The 19,705-nt window shown below is 49.9% G+C and overlaps 1 protein-coding gene across 2 annotated transcripts; it reads right to left on the reverse strand.

Moving 5' to 3' along the window:
- Positions 1 to 44: 44 nt before the first annotated feature.
- Positions 45 to 15,992, reverse strand: SERPING1 (serpin family G member 1). 2 transcript variants are annotated; one of them, XM_089308979.1, is made up of 8 exons: positions 15,704 to 15,992; positions 14,970 to 15,044; positions 11,867 to 12,329; positions 10,264 to 10,398; positions 8,299 to 8,502; positions 7,976 to 8,112; positions 4,152 to 4,371; positions 45 to 538 (listed from the first exon to the last, which is right to left on the reverse strand). In XM_089308979.1, exons 2-8 carry the CDS (start codon positions 15,018 to 15,020, stop codon positions 285 to 287), a joined length of 1,464 nt encoding a protein of 487 aa, XP_089165105.1. In that variant the 5' UTR covers positions 15,021 to 15,044; positions 15,704 to 15,992; the 3' UTR covers positions 45 to 284. The 2 variants fall into 2 exon arrangements, with proteins under 2 accessions (XP_089165105.1, XP_051710105.2); XM_051854145.3 differs by lacking the exon at positions 15,704 to 15,992 and adding an exon at positions 15,521 to 15,561.
- Positions 15,993 to 19,705: the final 3,713 nt, after the last annotated feature.

The raw sequence follows: 19,705 nt of genomic DNA on the forward strand, positions 1-19,705 counted from the left end.
CTGGAATCGAAGCAGCCATATCCAAAGGCAAATGAGAAAGGAAGTCATGGTCAGCTGAGTTTTATTTGTAGAGTGTGGTCAACTTGAACAAGAGAAAGCTGCAGAAAGTGCTTTGGTGAGCATGACAGGGCCTCAAGGAAGGGCTGATGGGAGCAGCTCCCTTTGCCAGCCCTTTGTGTGTGCAGTGGCTGGCAAACTAGGTCGAGGCGGGCAGCGGCAGGGCTGCACCTGGGAGCGCTGAGGCTTGGGCGCAGGGCTTGCCCTGCCCTGGCCCCTTGCAGGTCTCAGTCCCTGGGATCGTACACTCGCCCCATGAAGACAGGGACCTTGTGCTGTTGGTCCCAGAGCAGGAAGAGGAAGGGCTGCTGCACCTCGAAGATGAGCAAGCTGCGGGCCACAGAGACGCCCGTGGCGGCAGCCGCCTCCACACCAGTCTCCGTCAGCTCCAGCACGGTCTGGTGCTGCATGGTGGACACCAGAAGATCCGGGTCATCCGTCAGCTTACACAGGTTGAGGTCGTAACTAAAGTCAAAGAACTCTAGGGAAAAGCGGAGAACAAAGTCAGAGACCAGCGCCCAGCTCTCAGCTGACCGAGACCTTTGCCCTGACCGATCTGCATTCGTCCTAGGTCCCAGCGCTCCGTTTTGCCCTCTCTCTTGCTTGTCAGATCATGGATTGTGCCTTCTGCCCCAATTCCGGGCATTCTCTACCGGTGGGACCCGACCACTGCTCTGTCTTTCAAGAGGGGAGAGGCCTTGCCTCCCACCCCAAACAAGCTCTGGAAAGTGATGTCTTTGCTACCTTGTCTCCAGCGACCTTGGAAGACAGGTCATATATCAGAGACAGGTCATGTATTATGAGATCATATGCAATGCTGTGATGCTATGAAGTACTAAGAAACACATACGACATGTTTCAAAATGTTCACGGAAAATGGGTGTTATGAAAAAAACCTATGCATGGATTTAAAAAAATTTGAGGGGGGTAACACTGTGGCACAGTGGGTTAAGTCACCTCCTGCAGTGCCAACATCCCACATGGGTGCTGGATTGAGTCTTGGCTGCTCTACTTGCTATCCAGCTTCCTGCTAATGCACCTGGGAAAGCAGCAGAAGATGACCCAAGTGCTTGGGCCCCTGCCATCCATGTGGAAGACCAGGAAGAAGCTCCTGGCTCCTGGCTTCAGCCTGACCCAGCTCCAGCCATTGAGGCCATTTGAGGAGTGAACCAGATGGAAGACCTTTCTCTCTCCTCCTTCTTCTGTAACTCTGCCTTTCACATAAATAAAATAAATCTTAAAAAAATTTTTTTGCAGCACACTAACCTTTAAAATTATTTTCAATTAATTTTATCCTTTAAAAATTTTATATATTTTGGGGGCTGGTACTGTGGTGCAGCAGGTAAAACTGCCACCTGCAGTGCTGGCATCCCATGTGGGTGCTGGTTTGAGTCCCGGATGCTCCATCCAGCTCTCTGTTAAGGCCTGGGAAAGCAGTAGAAGATGGTCCAAGTTCTTGGGCCCCTGCACCCATGTGGGAGACCCAGAAGAAGCTCCTGGCTGCTGGCTTTGGATTGGTGCAGCTCCGGCCATTGTGGCCAATTGGGGAGTGAGCCAGCAGATGGAAGACCTCTCTCTCTCTCTCTCTTTCTCTCTCTCTCTCCGCCTCTCCTCTCTCTGTGTAACTCTGAATTTCAAATAAATAAATAAATATTTTTTTAAAAAAGTTTTATATATTTGAAAGAGAAAGCAAAAGAAAGAGAGAGAGAGAGAGGTCTCTTCCAACCACTGGTTCATTTTTTTCAATGCCTATAACAGCCAGGGCTGGGCCCAGGCTGAAGCTAAAAACTAGGAACTCATCTGGGTCTCCAATGTGGGTGGCAGGGACTCGAGTACTTGAGCCAGCACCTGCTGCCTCCCTGGGTGTGCATTAGCAGGAAGCTGGATCAGAAGCATATACAGAACTTGAATCCAGGCACATGGATATGGAATGTGGGCATCCGAAGTAGTAGCTGTGCTACAACACCCACCCCTAAACTAATTTTTAAAAAGATTTATTTATTTGAAAAGCAGAGTTCCAGAGGGAGAGAGGGCGAGAGAGGAAGAGAGAGAGAGAGAGAGAGAGAGAGAGAGAGATCTTCCACCCACTGGTTCACTCCCCAAATGACTCCAACAACCATGTCTGGGCCAGGCTGAAGCAAGAAGCCAAGAGCCAGGAGCTTCTTCCTGGTCTCCTGTGTAGGTGCAGGCCATCTTCCACTGCTTTCTCAAGTGCATCAGCAGGTAGCTGGATTGGAAGTGGAGCAGCCAGGACTTGAACTGGTGCCCATATGGGATGCTGGCAGCATCTTTACCCACTGCACCACAGCTCTGGCACCCTTCAACGTATTTTTAATTCCATTTTTTCACACAATTTGAAAAGTAACCTTGTATATATTGGTCTTTGCCCCAGTTCCTGAAAAACAGCTCCTAAAACCCTTGAACTTCCTTAGCAGTAGGGGTGCTAAGAGCATTCTTGGTTCTAATGTTTGGTCATCAACCCTGGCTCCTGACACAGAGCTCCGAAATCCCATGGCATTTCCTTGGTCATAGCAGCGCCTTCTGTTCCAAAGGGGTAACTCTCGGTAGACTCCTGGTGGGAGCTGCTCACTACCAAGACCAAGCTGTGATTAGAAGGCTGGAACTTCCAGCTCTGTTCCTCATGCTCTGGGAGAGGAGGAGCCGGAGACTGAGTTAATAATCACGCATACAGGATGAAGCCTCCATAACAACCTCAAAAGCACAGGGCAGACGTTTAGCCCAGGAGTTGGGATGCTGGCTAAGACGCCCGGATCCTGTGTCAGCAATGCCTGGGTTCAACGCCTGGCTCCGGCTCCGGCTCCGGCTCCGGCTCCAGCTCTGGCTCCGGCTCCAGCCAGCTTCCTGTTAATGCAGGTCTTGAAAGGCAAGTAGTTGGGTTAATGCCACCCTCATGGGAGACCTGGGGTGGGTTCCAGGATCTTGACTTTGGCCCAGCCCAGCCCCAGACATTGCAGATACTTGGAAAGTCGATCAGGAGACGGGAGCTCTATCTATCTGCCTGTTTCTCTGCCTCTCAAATAAAATATATCAATATTTAAGCATAATTTCAAAAGTGTGCGGTTCTAAGAACTTCCAGGTTGAACGAAACATCCACACACCAGGACGTGGTGCCCCGACAGCACAGAACGGGAGCTCCTGTGCTCAGGACCTCTCCAGACTCCATGTACCTTGTCTTCCGGCTGTCCCACCTGTGGCCCTCACCATATCCTTTATTATACGGTAAGCCAGTGACTTCAAGGGTTTCCCTGCATTTTGTCAGCCGTTCTAGCAAAGAACGAACCCTAGGAGGGGCCGTGAGAACCTCTGATTTATAGAAGCCCAGGTGGCAACCGTCTTGTGACTGGTGTCTGAAGCGGGAGCAGTCTTGTGGGGCTGAGCCCCTGAGGTGGCATCTGATGCTATCTCCAGGTAGACAGCGTCAGACATGAATCAAACTGCAGGTCATCCAGTTTGTGTCTGCAGACAATTGGAAAACTGCATGGTCCGGGGACAGCACCACCCTCGCTGTGGTGGGTGACCAGAAGTGCTGTACTCTGAGAGCACAGAGAAAGTGTTTTTGCTATGCAGATGCAATACACACGGAAATGAGATCATGTGTTAGGCGGTCAAGGGCTGGAACAGGAAACCAGCCAACAGGTCTGGACAGGAAGCCAAGGTTAGGACAGGCAGTTTCTGTATAAGGGGAGAGCCCTTATAGCCAATCACTTCTTGTGTATTCCATGGGGTGGCTGCCTGTTATGAATGTCTCTGGGAAGGAGCATAGACAGCCCACCTTGGTCACTTGTTCCACTGTCTACGTGATAATGAACCATACTAGAACAGATGAGAACGGGCGACCTGGCCTGGCGTGCTGATTTGCCTTTAACTAGCTCAAGGGTTAAGTCACACAAGTTTGGGTAAGTTGCATACAGTTGCCACTTCCTTGATGATGCAATGGGATAACAGCACCTATCCCTTTACTCACAGGCTTGAGGTACAACCTGAGACCACGGCTTGCAAATGTTTGCATTTTAGGGACCCCTCCCTTCCTTTCCTCAGATGGCCTGGGAGTGACCTGAACTTGCAGGGCTCACCTAGTTTCTCCATGATTGACAGCATGTCCTGGTTGCTCTTCACTTTGATCCGGGGCATCATCAGGAAAGTCGGCTGGAACTTGGACAACTCCAGCTTCTTCATGACGGCCTTGAGGACAGCAGGGCTGAGAGCCTTCTCTATGTCCTCCAGGGGGTGCTTCAGGCTCTGGGGCATCAGGATCACAAAGCTCAGGTTGTGAGAGAGCTGCAGCTGCCCCACCTGGAGAACGAGAGGGGCACCTGTCACTCTGGCTACCCCAGCTCTGTTTTTTTCTTTAAGATTTATTTGAAAGAGTTACAGGGAGAGGGAGAGGGAGAGGGGGAGAGAGAGAGAAAGTTCTTCCATCTACTGGTTCACTTCCCAAATGGCCTCAACAGCCAGAGCTGAGCTGATCTGAAGCCAGGAGTCAAGAACTTCTTCCGGGTCTCCCACGTGGGTGCAGGAGCCCAAGGATTTCAGCCATCCTCTGCTGCCTTCCCAGGTGCATTAGCAGGGAGCTAGATTGGAAGTGGAGTAGCCGGGACTTGAACCGGCATGCATATGGGATGCTGGTGCTGCAGGCTGGGGCTTTAACCCACTGCACTACAGTGCCAGTCCCTGGCTCACATTCTTGATGTCCCAAGACAGGCCTGATGCCTGCAGCAGCCAGAACTAGGCGTCCCAGCTTTGCCAGCTGGTCTAACTGAATAGTGCTAGTCTGTCTCTACTGGTGGAAGGAAGAGCAGTGGGCACTCGTGTCTAATCACACCTCCACGTTTCCACCCACTGGCAATGTAACATTTGCAGGTGATTTGAGCTCTGAGCTCTGTTCCTGTTCTCTCTTATGAGTGGTGCATAAAGACTATAACATCTAATTTTCAGTCCATAAGTGGCTTTTGGGTGCTGGGATGATATGGCCAAGCGGAACAATAATTCTGCTTGGTCAGGGATTTGACATGTTTGAAAAGAACAGTGAGGGGGCTGGCGCTGTGGTGCAGCAGGTTAAGACACTACTTGTGATGCTGGCATCCCATAGCTGAGTGCTGGTTCAAGACCACCTCTGATCCAGCTTCCTGCTAATGAACCTGGGAAAGCAGCAGAAGATAGTCCAAGTGCATGGGCCCCTGCACCCATGTGGGAGACCAGCATGGAGTTCTTAGCTCCTGGTTTTGGCCTGGCTCTGACCTGGCTGTTGTGGCCATTTGGGGAGTGAACTAGCAAATGGAAGATCCCTCTCTCTGCGGCACTCTGCCTTCCAAATAAATAAAGCTTACAAAAAAAAAAAAAAAAAGAATATCAAGTCTATTAATGTATAAAGGGAGCCTGAAATGTTTATGGGACTATTAATTAACTATGTTTGTAAATAGAACAAAGGAGTTTAATCTGTTCAATAAGGCTTAATTAGTGGACAAATGAAATGTTTTTTTTCCTAAAAAACTGCTCTATTATAAATAATGTAGCAAATTCAGCTGAAAATTAAAAGGCACAAGTAAAACTTCGATTTTTCAATGAATGATGTTTATAAACATCTGTTTAAAACTCAAGGAACTAAGAACTGGTTTTTGTGCTCAAAACTACTCCTCCTTTGGCACTGAGAAAACATTGTATGGACACCTCCCCCACAGTCCTCTCTCAGTGTCCATGGGGGACTGGTTCCACGGCCTCTCAGGTACTAAAATCCATAGATGTTCAAGTGCCTCATATAAAACAGTGTGGTATTTGTATGTAAGCTATGTACCTCCTCCTATATACTTAAAATCATCTCTAGATTGTTTGTAATACCGAATGTAAATTCTATGTAAACAGTTGTATACTGTATTGTTGAGGGACTAATGAAAAGGGAAAGAAAGCTTATCCAGATGCAATTTATTTTTCCCCAGAATGTTTTTGACCCTCAGTTGGTAGTATCTGTGGATGTGGAACTCACGGACACGGGGGTGGGGTGGGGACCCAGCGCACTCTGAGCCACAGTGATGCCAGGGACATGCCAACACACACTCACTCTTGTGTGCCTGAGACACGCTGTTCTGGTTCTGTTAAATAGGTCATTTGTGCTCAAACACACTGGACAGGGATAGATGGCTGGGTGAGTAAGTGTGTGAATGGGTAAAGAAATGGATGGGGAACCATCAAAAGTAACTTCTGTAAAGTCTTCCTGGCCTCTGGCTCTGACCGAGTAGCTCCATTCAGCACTTTCTATTTTGTTTTCTAAATTTAAAAAAGTTATTTGAGAGGTAGAGGAGAGAGAGAGAGAGAGAAAGAAAGAAGAGTTATCTCTTGTCCACTGGTTCACTCCCCAAATGCTGCAACAGACAGGAGGGTAGAAGCAGAGCTGAGAACCAGGAATTCAATCCAGGTCTCCCACGAAGGTGGCAGGGAGTCAGCTACTTAGGCTCTCACCTGGGGCCTCCCAGGGTGCACATTAGCAGAAACTGGCACTGGGAGCAGTCAGGACTCGAACCCAGACACACTGGGTTCATTCTCCCAGGATGTGGGTGTCTCAGTGTCTTAACTGCGGCCCATCAATGCCTGCCCCAGCAACCTCTACTCTATTTATTCATTTATTCAGCAAATACTGAGTGAGCCCCTGTTATATGTGGCATTGCTCTAGGCACTGTAGATACAGAAAAGAAAGAAGTGAGGCTCCTGTACCCAAGTAAAGAGGTCACATCTCGGAGATGGACAACATTATAATCAAATAAGCAAACAATTTCAGACAGGGATGAGTACTGTGAATATAATAAAACAGGTGACATTACAGGGTGAAGAGGAGGCTGCTGCAAGCGGGAAAAAGCCTCTCCATCAAGGTGACCTTTTTAAAAAAAGTATTCATTTGTTTGTTTGAAAGACAGAGCATCAGAGAGAAGGAGAATGAGAGAGAGAGAGAGAGAGAGAGAGAGAGAGAGATCTCCCATATGCTGGTTCACTCCCCCAAATAGCTAATGCCAGAAGCCAGGAACTTCATCTGGGTCTCCCACATGGGTGACAGGGACCTAGGCACTTGGGCCATTATCTGCTGCTCTCCCAGGCCCATTAGCAGGGAGCTGGATTGGAAGTGGAGCAGCCAGGACTCGAACTGGCACTCTGATATGTGATGCTGGCTTTGCAAATTGCAGCTCAACCTGCTGCACCGTAACGCTGGTTCCTCAAGGTGACCCTGGAGCTGACACTGACATGACCAGAAGACACAAGCTATGTGAAGACCGCAGTGAAGGAAGATCCACACAGAGGGAAAAGGTAAGGAAAACTCCCAAGGTGGAAACAAAGCCTGGTGTGTTCCAGAACAGATCTACTTCTCAGACCAGTGTTTCCCATTATCTACCTCATAGGTCTGTGTCCTGCTGTCTGAGCAGGTGGTCACAGGGCAGGAGGTACTTTACAAAGCAGAATCCTCTGGGTTCCTTATTCTGTCTTCCTTCCCTCTCTACCCATTGAAATTCTGCTCCGTTCCTGCTATGGAACTTAAACCATTTAACACAGGTGCACATCCACGCTCCCATCCAGATGTACTTGTACACATGAATACTGCACACGGACACAAACACACGGTCTCCTGGAGGATTGACTGGAGAGAAACAGATGCATAGAATAGAAACATAACTCACTTTGTGCCATTCAATCCAGCAGAGATGAGTGAAGAAACGTTAGCATCCAGCCAAGAATATACAATGCTTGCCTTGGCCAAGGTCAGAGGGGAGAAAAGGAGAGGATATAGGGCGGAACTACTGTTGGAAGGAGCAGAAACGATGAACATTAAAGGATATACACCAAAATGAGGGGGCCATGGCAGAACACTGGACACTCAGGTGGGTGAGACAGGAATGGAGAAAGATTAAGAACTTACCCTGGCTTTCAGAATTGAGTCAGTGAAATGGGCCACAGGATACTTCTTGCTACTCATCATGGGCACTTTTATCACAGAGTTTTTGAGGTGGAAGGGCTCCATCTTTTTTTTATTATCAAAGGGTTTCTTCCATTTGGCTGGAAGGAAGAGAGAGTACTGTAACGCAGGTAGGGAAAGGACGAAGAGGAGCGGACTGTCCTGTTAGCAAAGAGAGGGATGGGTGCTTTGGGATTTGGTTGTGGAGCTTGGGGTTGGGAAAACTTTGAAGCCAGAGGGGGAGAAGGACCCCGAAGAGGAAGATCATCTGGCCGAGGGCCTCTTACCACTCAGGTACACAGCGTTGAGAAGAACAAGGCTGGCGTCAGCGGGCAGGCTGTCCAGCAGTTGGCTGATCTTGTGGTTGGTGTTCTCAGCCACCCAGGCATTGATGAGCTTCAAGTTGACATCGCTATCATTACTCAGCACTTGGGGGCTGCTGCCATACAGGCTCTGAGAGGCATTCACATAGGTCTCCTTTATGGCTAGGTCTGGGCGGGGGGTCAAGAGAGGGAGGCATGAGTTCCCTAAAGTACCCCCTCCCCTTCTCAGAGTGAGCATGCAGAGTGAACATTCCTCCAGGGCTCCTTCTGTTCATTCCAGGGATTCCAGAATGTTGGAGCAGGTGTCCAGCCCACTCTTCTTATCCAAGGATACTTCATAACGCTCATGGGAAAATGGAATGGAAAGATAACTTCAGGACTGGCATTGTGGCACAGCAGGTTAAGCTGCTGCCCGCAACACTGGCATCCCAGTGGTTTGAGCTCTGGCTGCTCTGCCTCTGATCCAGCTCCTTGCTGATGGACTGGGAAAGCAGTGGAACATGACCCAAGTACCTAGGACCTTGCACCCATGTGGGAGACTCGGATAGAGTTCCAGGCTCCTGGCTTCGGCCTGGTCCAGTCCTGGCTGTTGCAGGCATTTGGAGAATGAAAGCAGATGGAAGCTTGATCTCTCTTTCTCTCTCTCTCTCTCTCTCTCTCTCTCTCTCTCTGTAACTCTGCCTCTCAAATAAATAAAGCTTTTTAAAAAATGTTGAATGCTGAATTTCCAACAACCTAGCAAGACACAGGACAAAACTGATCTATAACAAATAATTAAATGCAATATTTCTTGACATTATTAAGCCATATTTTGAAAGAGGATGCTTTGCTAGGTGAGTTTTCTCTTTGTTTTCTTTGCTTTTCTCTATTTTCTAGAATGAATGAGTATGGCTTTTGTAAAAAAAAAGGTTTTGCTTTTTTCAAAAAGTAGGGGGGGATTGGACGAGATCTAACTACTTAAAGCAGCCGAATTACGTGTTTCAAAGTCTGTCTGAAGCCCCCCGTGTAACAGGGCTCCAGTTTGTCTCCTTCACACAGGAAGTGGTGACCCCCCCAGACCCCACCCGTAGCTCCTGAAGCAGCTTTGCAGGACCCTACTGCTCTGGAGAGCAAAGTTCGAGTACAGCTGCATTAGATCATCTTGGAAGTTTATGACTATTATTATCCATTATAATTACTCTTTATTGCTAGGATTACCCACTTAATAATAGAACTTGTGTAAATGACAACAAATTCATATAACATAAAAGTACAAACAATGAGAGTCCAAGACTCCCTGAGCCTAAAAAGTTGCTTGCCTATTTTATGTCCTTAGTTGTCTAGCCCACCCGGTTGGCCTTACCTATTAAATACATGAGGACGTTCTTATTCTAAAAGGAACTGGAGCACAGCTTAGGATGCCCTCATCCCGTTAGAGTGCCTGGGTTTCGGGTCCTGGCTCTGCTCCCAATTCCAGCTTCCTGCTGATGCACACCCCAGGAGGCAGCAGGCGATGGCTCAAGTACTGGGGTCCCTGCTACCCTCATGGGGTACTCAGATTGAGTTCTGGTTCCCGGCTTTGGCCTGATCCATCCCTGGCTGTTAAAGATATTCAAGGAATGAACCAGCAGATGGAAGATGTGTCTCTCCATCTTTGTCTCTCTGCCTTTCAAATTAATTAATTAATTAAAAATCATTTTAAAATTTTGCATTTCAAATAAAAAATAAAAGGAGTTGATGAATGCACATGACTTGCCCAAGGTCTCACCATGAGGATACTCCAGCTCCTGTTGCTACCAGAAAGGCTTGCCAGAGCCTTCTTACCTGTCCGCATCCCATGCCCCATATCCCAGCCCCGACATCCCCTCTGTCTCTTTTCCCAGGGCTGGCCCCCCTTCAGAATCTTCTCCAGACCTTCCTTTGCCTCACTGTCCCTCCCTGGGCACTCACCTGGACTGTGGAAGATCTGAGAGACGGAGGTGACGCCTTTGGATGTGATGGCCTTCAGGGCCTCGAATACACAGGGAGTGTCCTCGGGGTAAGAGAGGACATCCTCCAGGTTTTTTCTGGTGCTGCCCCCAGCCCCTAAGACAGAGGGCAGAGATGAGTGGCACTCACAGGAGTGGGAGACCCACCATCTGGAACCAGGGTAGAGGAACCAGGCTGGAATTCAGGAGGGGTCCCTGCATGGAAGGGGTCTCAGAATCTCAGTGCTGGAAGTGCTATTTTGGAAGACAATACATGTGTCAGAAAGATAGGGACAAAGAATTACAAATAATCCCAGAGTCAGGCTCTTTGGGGGTTTTGAATACTCTCCTTCCTGGCTTCCCTACTGATTTACATCCTACTCATCCTCCAAAGCCAGGTCTAACCACTGCCTGTCCCACGTGAACTACTTTTGAGTTGGTCTGGGTTTACAGAGTTTCATTCTATATATAGACAGGGACACTAGATTACTATTTAGAGCAAGAAATCATGTAAGAGGAGAAATGTTTAATGCCTTTTTAGTTACGCATTCACTGTTAAATACTTACTGTACATGTCTTGTGTACAATCACAGCTAAAACTGACGGAGCACCTACTTGCTTCCAAGTATTCTACGTACTTCTCCCATCATCTCTCATCGTCCTTGTAAGGACAACCTCCTTTTCCATTTTACAGAGGAGGAATCTAAGGCTCAAGAGATTAAGTGAATTTATGCAATGTAAAGGCTCAGAGCTAACAAGGGAAGGATGGAGGCAGGATTTGAACTGTATTTCTTGGGCAATAAAGAAACTGACTGAAACCAGTTGACTGAAATGTGCCTCCCAGTGGATGCTTGGTAATGTCTGGAGATCACGTGGTTGTCCTGACTGGGGAGTAGGGTACTATGGGTGCCATGGGCGTCCGGTGAGATGTTAGCATTCTGGAACTCCAGAGAAATATTCTCCTATGCCCACTATATTGTTCCTAGCAGCATTCCTGGGATCCTTCTTCCCACTGCCTTTAGCAATGTGTGCTATTGCAAAGATAGTTACCCCATGCCACTTGACAGTAATCCCCAGGAAGGCGGAGCGATTAACACTTTTTTGACTTCCCAGAGAGTCAGGCACTAGGGTACCAGATTCTTAATCTTTTGAGGCAGATAGTACCGGCTCTGTTTTACATGAGGACTGAGGCCCCACAGGTTAAGTGATCTGCCCAAGGCCAGACAACTAGAAAGCAATGTCACCACAATTCTACTCTAGGTCTAACTCCGATGATTCCATCTCACATGTTGCCTTACTCTGAAGCATGGTTGATGGCTAGAACCTTATTTTATATACTCTTGTACAGTCCACAGGACTCAATAAGCAACAGTGCCTACTGAACCATTGTGGAATGAAGAAATGTTCAAGAATGAAAAGATGTATCACCAATCTCCTCCCCACCCCCCGCTCCCTGTCTCTGTCACTGTGTAGCTCATTTTGGTAGCTTCCTCCTGGAGACAGAGCTTTGTAAACAGTTTCTGGGGTGGTGACACTCATAGGAGGGTCCAATATCCAACCTGGAAAGAATTCAGTCAGGCTCTTACCAAGCAGGACTTGAGTTAGGAGGCTGGCAATGCTGAATGGGGAGAAGGCCAGGTTGGTTTCAGGCTTCTTTGTGGCTGAGAAGGCTTGGTAGAGCCTCAGGGAGAAATCAACCAAAGCATTTCCCAACCCTTCTGCTATGGGCTGACAGTCCGAGTCAGAGCAGAAAGTGTCGGGCTCTGGGCAGTAGGGATCAGCAGTGGGCTCGGTCAGAAAGTCTGTGGGGAGCAGGGTGGTTGGCTGGGTGTGTTGGCTGAAGGGCTGAGCGCTCGGTTCATTCGTAGTATCTTCTGCTCTTTCGGTGGCTGAGTTGGTCACTGGCCAAGTAGAAGACTCCATGATGTGCTGAGTGGATGGGTTCGTGGGGCTATCTTCCTCCCAGATGTTCACGGTGCTTTTCTTTTGCAAGCTCTCTGGATCCCTGGGGCTGGGGCTGCTAGCACCGGGATTTGAGAAGGTTCCATCCTGTGGTTCAAGAAACAGTTTTATTTTCTCATGGAGGCATAGTCCTCTCCAATACTCAAAGCAGGACGAGATGGTAGAGATATGTAAAACGTTATATAGGAGACAGCAATTTCCAGGCTAGCCTGGTGAGTGAGGGGCCTGTTCCGGGACAACCACTACAATTTTATCAGAGAGGGGACAATGTAATGGTGTATGTGTGTGTGTGTGTCGGGGTAGGAATATATACAGGATTTTTTAAAAAGATTTATTTTTATTTATTTGAAAGGTAGAGTTATAGGGAGGAAGGAGATCTTCCATTCACTGGTTCACTGCCCAGATGTCCACAAAGGCCAGGGCTATGCCAGGCTGAAGCCAGAAGCCTGGAGCTTCTTCTAGATCTTCCATATGGATGCAGGGGTCCAAACACTTGGACCATCTTCCACTGCTTTCCCAGGTGCATTAGCAGGGAGCAGGATTGGAAGCAAAACAGCTGGGTCTCAAACTGGTGCCCACAGCGGATGGTGGCATTGCAGGTGGTGGCTTGACCTATTATGCCACAATGCTGGCCCCAGGGGTAGCCTTTGCAGATGATGAGGGGTAGTCAGCAACTCTGTTATCAGGATTGACATTGTGGTATATAGTAAGTTAAGCCACCTCCTACAATGTCAGCATCCCATATGAGTGCTAGTTTGAGTCCCGGTTGCTTCACTTCTAATCTAGCTCCCTGGTGATGCACCTGGGAAAGCAGTGGAACATGATCCCAGTAACCAGGCTCCTGCCACCCACATGGGAGACCCGCACAGAGTTCTGGGTTCCTGGCTTTGGCCAGGACCAAACCAGCAGATGGAATATCTCTCCCTCTCTGTGTATAACTCTGACTTTCAAATATATATACAAATCGGTTTTTTTTCTTTTAAAGACTTATTTATTTATTTGAGAGGCAGAGTTACGGAGAGGCAGAGGCAGAGACAGAGATCTTCCACCTGTTGGTTCACTCCCCAAATGGCTGCAATGCCCAGAGCTGAGCTCGAGCCAAAGCCAGGAGCCAGGAGCTTCCTCTGGGTCCCCCACATGGGGGACCAAACATTTGAGCCATCTTCCACTGCTTTCTCAGGCCATTAGCAGCTAGATTAGAAGAGGAGCAGCCAGGACTCAAATCAGCGCCCATATGGGATGCCAGCACCACAGGCAGTGGCCTTATCCACTATGCCACAGTGCTGGCCCCCAAATAGTTTTTAAAGTAAGAACTCTGGAGACTGGCACTGTGGTGTAGCAGGTTAAGCCACTACTTGGTACGCCAACATCCCATATGGGCACTGGTTCATGTCCTGGCTGCAAAGGCTACCCTTGGGGCCAGCATTGTGGCATAGTAGGTTAAGCCACCGCCTGCAGTGCCACCATCCACTGTGGGCACCAATTTGAGACCCAGCTGTTCTGCTTCCAATCCAGCTCCCTGCTAATGGTGTGAGAAAAGCAGCTAAAGATGGCCTAAGTTTTTGGGCCCCTGCTACCCACATGGGAAACCCGGATGAAGCTCCTGGCTGCATCTTGACCCAGTGCGGGCTATTGTGGCCATCTGGGAAGTGAATCAGCAGATGGACGATCTCTCTTGCTCTCTCTCCCTGTGTTTCCCCCTCTCTCTGTAACTCTTTCAACATAAATACATACATCTTTAAAAAAAAAATTATGGGTAGGCTGCAACCCCACTGGTGGATATTAGGAAGGACCAGCATTTCCAAAGGAAGAGAGGAAGGGAGGGAAGGTTGTGTGGGGGATGGGAATAGTATAAACCCAAGTAGCAATGTCTGGATGCAGTTTTGGTTGTCACCAGGAGGCAGGGGGACAAATGCTGCTGGCCTCTCGGCCACAGATACAGCAAAGCATCCCACAATGCAGAGGACTGCTGTCATCAGTGAGTTATTCAGCCCCCAGTGTCAACGTTGCCCGGCTGAATATCCTCACTCACAGGTAGAGACACTAATGCAGGGACATCATAACAAGCAGGCCACAGCCTCACCGGAGCAGAAAGTCAAACCAAGGCTTCTGACTCCAGATCCCTTGTTCATGATTCCATTCACCTGCTGACTCTCACAGGCACCAGGGATGCCGGCTTCCACACCACACACACACATACACACACACACACACACACGCAGCAGACACGGGCACGCCATTCCCCTGTGTTCCCACACTTCCTGGGCTTACCTCTTACCCTAGCTCCCAGACCACTGGGACATTGCTGCTGACCCCTGCCCAGGCTCAGCGATGCTCACAACCACTTCTGCCTGGCCGGCCCCAGCCTGGGGGAGTCTGTGTGACAGCTGCTGAACCCTACACAGCACAGCTTAGTTTTCCACCACAAACCCCAGCTCAAAAAGCTGCCCATTTCCTTGTCCTCAGTGGTCCTCCTAACAGACAGGCTGGTGGACAGGGTGGGGTCTCTTCTCCATTTTTATAAACCAGGAGGCTGGGAGAAGTGACTCGCCCAAGGCCACACTGCCGAGATTGAAACCCGGCTACGTAGGAACCCCGAGCTTTTTCCACGCTGACAAAGCCGGGCAGGGATGCTGCTTGGAGCTCCCGAGGAGCCACCCCCTTCCTCGGGGTCTGAAGGGTTAATGCTCAGCGCCCCGCCCCCTCCGCCGCCGAGGGGCCACTTACCCCAGCCAGCAGCAGCAGCAGGAGGGTCAGCGGGGTCAGCCTGGAGGCCATCTGGGCTGCGACGTCAGCCGCGACCTGCGGAGCCACCAGCGTCAAACCAGCCCCAGCCGGGAGCCTGGGGGGCCTCCACCCCACCCCGGGGCCCGCCCCCATTGCGCTCCAGGCCCCGGCCCCTCTCTACGAATTCCCGCCTCCTCCCTCCAGGGGCCACCTTCTCCCTGGCTCCTCCCTCTGTTTTGTTTTCCCCAAACCGCTTTCTCTTCCCGGCACCGGCTGGCCCTTCCTCTCCCCCGCCCCAGGCCCGGGTCTCCGTCCATCTGTTCAGTCTGGGGGGTCCTGCTTTCGCCAAACAAAGAGGCCAGAGGCGGAGGGGAGGGGAGGCCAGAGGGGCCTGGGCACCAGAGCCCTGAGGGAAGAGCAGGCGCTGAGGAGGCGCGAGGAGGAGGCAGAACTCTCCCGGGAAGCCTGGGGGAGGGGAGGAAGGAGGTGAGGGGAGTCCCTGCCCGGATCGCTTCCTTCTGCACCCGACCCTTCACCCCACAGCACCAAACCTGCTCCGAACTCCTGGTCACTGGGCAGTTTCCTGCAGACTGAGTGGAGAGTCCCACAGGGTCAGAGAGGGTGGGGTGTGGGGGGCCAGTCTTAGCCATTGGCTGGCCCAGGACTCTGCCCAGTTACAAATTAAGGATGATTGATCGCTGGTGTGAGTTCCCGTAAGTCAGGATGGTTCTCACCACTTGGTCCGCTTAGTGGGCCGGGCTGGGCATTGTAGCCCAAAGCTGGTGGGGAGCAGGCTGGGGGAAGCTTAGATGCAGCTCTCAGCTCTAGGACACGGAACTTCCTTCTCCATCATCACCGTCATGAGAAAAACAGTGGGACGCAGAGTGTGCTCCCAAGTTTATAAGGAAAGAGCTTTTCAGGGACCACTCGGCTGATCCCAGCTCAGAACAGTTAAGTGTTTGGCCCGTGGTCCCCCTCTCTAGGAGATAAGCCTGGACTTGGACTTAGCTCTCCTGAAGTCTCTTTCTTCCTTCCTTCCTTCCTTCCTTCCTTCCTTCCTTCCTTCCTTCCTTCCTTCCTTCCTTCCTTCCTTCCTTCCTTCCTTCCTTCCTTCCTTCCTTCCTTCCTTCCTTCCTTCCTTCCTTCCTTCCTTCCTTCCTTCCTTCCTTCCTTCTTTCTTTCTTTCTTTCTTTCTTTCTTTCTTTCTTTCTTTCTTTCTTTCTTTCTTTCTTTCTTTCTTTCTTTCTTTCTTTCTTTCTTTCTTTCTTTCTTTACAGGCAGAGTGGACAGTGAGAGAGAGAGACAGAAAGGTCTTCCTTTACCATTGCCGCACTGATCTGAAGCCAGGAGCCAGGTGCTTCCTCCTGGTCTCTCATGGGGTACAGGGCCCAAGCACTTGGGCCATCCTCCACTGCACTCCTGGGCCACAGCAGAGAGCTGGATTGGAAGAGGAGCAACCAGGACAGAATCAGGCGCCCCGACCAGGACTAGAACCCGGGGTGCTGTCACCACAGGTGGAGGATTAGCCTATTGAGCCATGGCGCCGGCCCTTCTTTCTTTTTTTTTAAGAGAAAAGATTTATTTTTATTTATTTGAAAGGCAGAGTTACAGAGAGAGATGGAGAGACAGAGGAGAGAGAGAGAGAGAGAGAGAAGTCTTCCATCTGCTGGTTCATTCCCCAAATGGCCGCAACGGCTAGGGCTGAAGCTAGGAGCCTGGAGCTTCTTCCGGGTCTCCCACATGGGTGCAGGAGCACAAGCACTTGTGCTGTGCTGTCTTCCGCTGCTTTCCCAGGTGCATTGAAAGGGAGCTGGATCAGAAATGGAGCAGCCAGGTCTCCAGCTGATACCCAAAGGCAGAGGTGGAGCCTGCAAGGCCACAAGCGGGCCCCCATCCTGAATCTTTTTTTTTTTTTTTTTTTTTTTTTTGACAGGCAGAGTGGACAGTGAGAGAGAGAGACAGAGAGAAAGGTCTTCCTTTGCCGTTGGTTCACCCTCCAATGGCCGCCGCGGCCGGCGTACCGCGCTGATCCGATGTCAGGAGCCAGGAGCCAGGTGCTTTTCCTGGTCTCCCATGGGGTGCAGGGCCCAAGCACCTGGGCCATCCTCCACTGCACTCCCTGGCCACAGCAGAGAGCTGGCCTGGAAGAGGGGCAACCGGGACAGAATCCAGCGCCCCAACCGGGACTAGAACCCGGTGTGCCGGCGCTGCTAGGCGGAGGATTAGCCTAGTGAGCCGCGGCGCCGGTCCCCCATCCTGAATCTTAACCCCCACCCTGCTGGGTGTTCTTCCCCTTCTCCCGGGAGAGATCCACAGTCGGATGAGCGGTTCTGCCTTTGTAGAGAGACCAGGGACCTGAGGCACTCAGCTCAGCAAGCACTCATTCACCTTAATTAAAAAACTTGAAGAAAAAAAAAAAACACAGAACAAAACCCAAATTGTGTGAGTTTGTGGATGGGGCACCACAGGAGTCCAGGCTGAGACCTGACAAGGCTGTCCTCCTTGCACCCTGCTGTCCTTCTAGAATTGCCAGATAGAATACAGGAGGCCCAGTTAAATCTGAAGTTCAGATACACAGCCACAACTTTTTTTTTTAACTTTAAGTATGAGCATACTCGGGATGCGCTTATGCTAGATTTTGTGGTGTATCTGCAGTTCACATTTAACTGGGCATTCTGTGTTTTGTTTGCTAACTCTGGCAACCCTACTTCCTCTGCAAAAGAGAAGTTGTCTCTGCTGACCTAATACAGCTTGAAGGTTCTAGGGTCAGCTCACTGGAGGCCTGACCTCTTGCTGAGTGTTGGGCGTACTTAGGAAAGTTTGCCATTAGCACCAGAACCGCCAGTCTAAGGGACTGACAAAGGACAGAAAAAGGAGAACATTTGTTGTCTTCTCAGGGGTCCTTGGAAAAGACCCAGACAGCATCTGCCCCAGCTTGCGCTTTGTTCTCTGCAGCCTCTCGGGACCCTCCTGGGGAAGTGGAGCCATCATTGGAACAGCAGCACGCAAAGCACTGCTTCCTTATCCGCGCTCAAGCTCACAGCCTGTGCGGCACAATGAGCTCATGAATTCTGGGGAATGGGTGCATCCGATAAAAAGAAGGCCGCAGACCGTAGCCTCACTCATAGATGCTTTGCACGCGTTTTCATGCCAACTCGCATTTTCACGGCACCCGTGAAATGGGTGCTAACGTTAATCTCATTTTCAGTGGGGAGAAAGTGCTCAGGGAAGTTGATTGACCCAAGACCACACAGCTAGCAAGGGACAAAGCTGGGATGTGGGCCAAGTCTGTGTGACCTTGAAATCCTTTATGAGTCCCTCACCAGGAGTGTTAACTAAATCAGGCAGCAAAATGAGTGTTGTGGGCACAGCGACGGAAGTCTTAATGCTTTGTGGGCCAAAGTTTCAGGGTGGATGAGGCCCAGTGGAGAGGTTTTCTCAGCCTGAGAGTCTGACTCCTTGGACACTTTAGTTCTCTGGACATTGGCTTTGTGCAGACTACCCTGCCTGATGAAGCCAAAATTAAAACTGACCTAATCTTGTTAACTGACTTAATCTCATTACTATAACAAAACACCTGACATCAGCTACATATGAAGGAAAGAGGTTTATTTGGTCTCTTGAGTTAGATCTGGCAGACTGTACTGGCTCAGTATCTGGTGATTGTGTTCTTGCTAGGAGAATCTTGAAGCGGCACAGGACATCACACGGCAAGAGGGAGTGTGTGTCTATGTGTGTGGTCTCTTATAAATCCACCAGAATTTACTCTTGGGGGTTCCTCTGTGATGATCCAATCTAATTCAATCCCTCCCCAGAGGCCACACCTTCAAACATCATAGCTGGATTAAGTTTCTACCCTGTTAGTGCCATTAACTGGATTTTGGGGGCCGGCGGTGTGGCACACTGCGTTAAGCCTCTGCCTGCGGTGCTGGCATCCTATATGGGTGCTGGTTCTAGTCCCGGCTGTTCCACTTCTGATCCAGCTCTCTGCTGATGGTCTGCGAAAGCAGTGGAAGATGGCCCAAGTGCTTGGGCCCCTGCACCCATGTGGGAGACCCGGAAAAAGCTCCTGGCTCCGGCCATTGCGGCCATTTGGGGAGTGAAGTAGTAGATGGAAGGCCTCCCTCTGTCTCTACTTGTCTCTCTGTCTATAATTCTGCCTCTCAAATAAAAAAAAAAAAAAAGAGAGAGAGAATTTGGGTGCTATGCCTGTAACACAGAGGTTTTGGAGGGATGTTCGGCATCCATATCATAGCGTCTCCCATTGCACAGTGTTCATTGATTCAGTGTAGGGTTGTGAATTTAGTGCGTCGTTGACTGGGCCAAGTCTAGGGTTTCTCTGCCATGAGGACTTCTTGGGAGTGAGGAAGGGTGGGCCCAGCAGCCTCCTCCCACTGGTTGTAGAGGTTTGTGGCTTCTCTCTCCTGTGGATTTCCTGATGTTGGATGAGTTTCAAATTCAAGTTCTTCCTTTGGAACATTTTGTCAGATTTTTCACCCAGGTAAGTTCTTTTGGTCTTTCCTAAAAAAATTGTTTAATTATTTATTTTGAGAGCAAGCAAGAGAGAGAGTGCTGCCTTCCATTGGTTCACCTACCAAATACCTTTAATAATCGGAGCTAGGTAGGCCTGGGTCAGGCTGAATCTGGGAGCCAGGAACTCAATTCAGGTTTCCCAAATGGTTGGCAGGGACCCAACTGCTTGAGTCATCACTTGTTGCCTCCCATGATGCACAGTA

The sequence above is a fragment of the Oryctolagus cuniculus genome, chromosome 1 (genome assembly GCF_051225735.1).
Source record: "Oryctolagus cuniculus isolate XC-2025 breed Fujian yellow rabbit chromosome 1, ASM5122573v1, whole genome shotgun sequence".
Classification (NCBI taxonomy): domain Eukaryota; kingdom Metazoa; phylum Chordata; class Mammalia; order Lagomorpha; family Leporidae; genus Oryctolagus; species Oryctolagus cuniculus.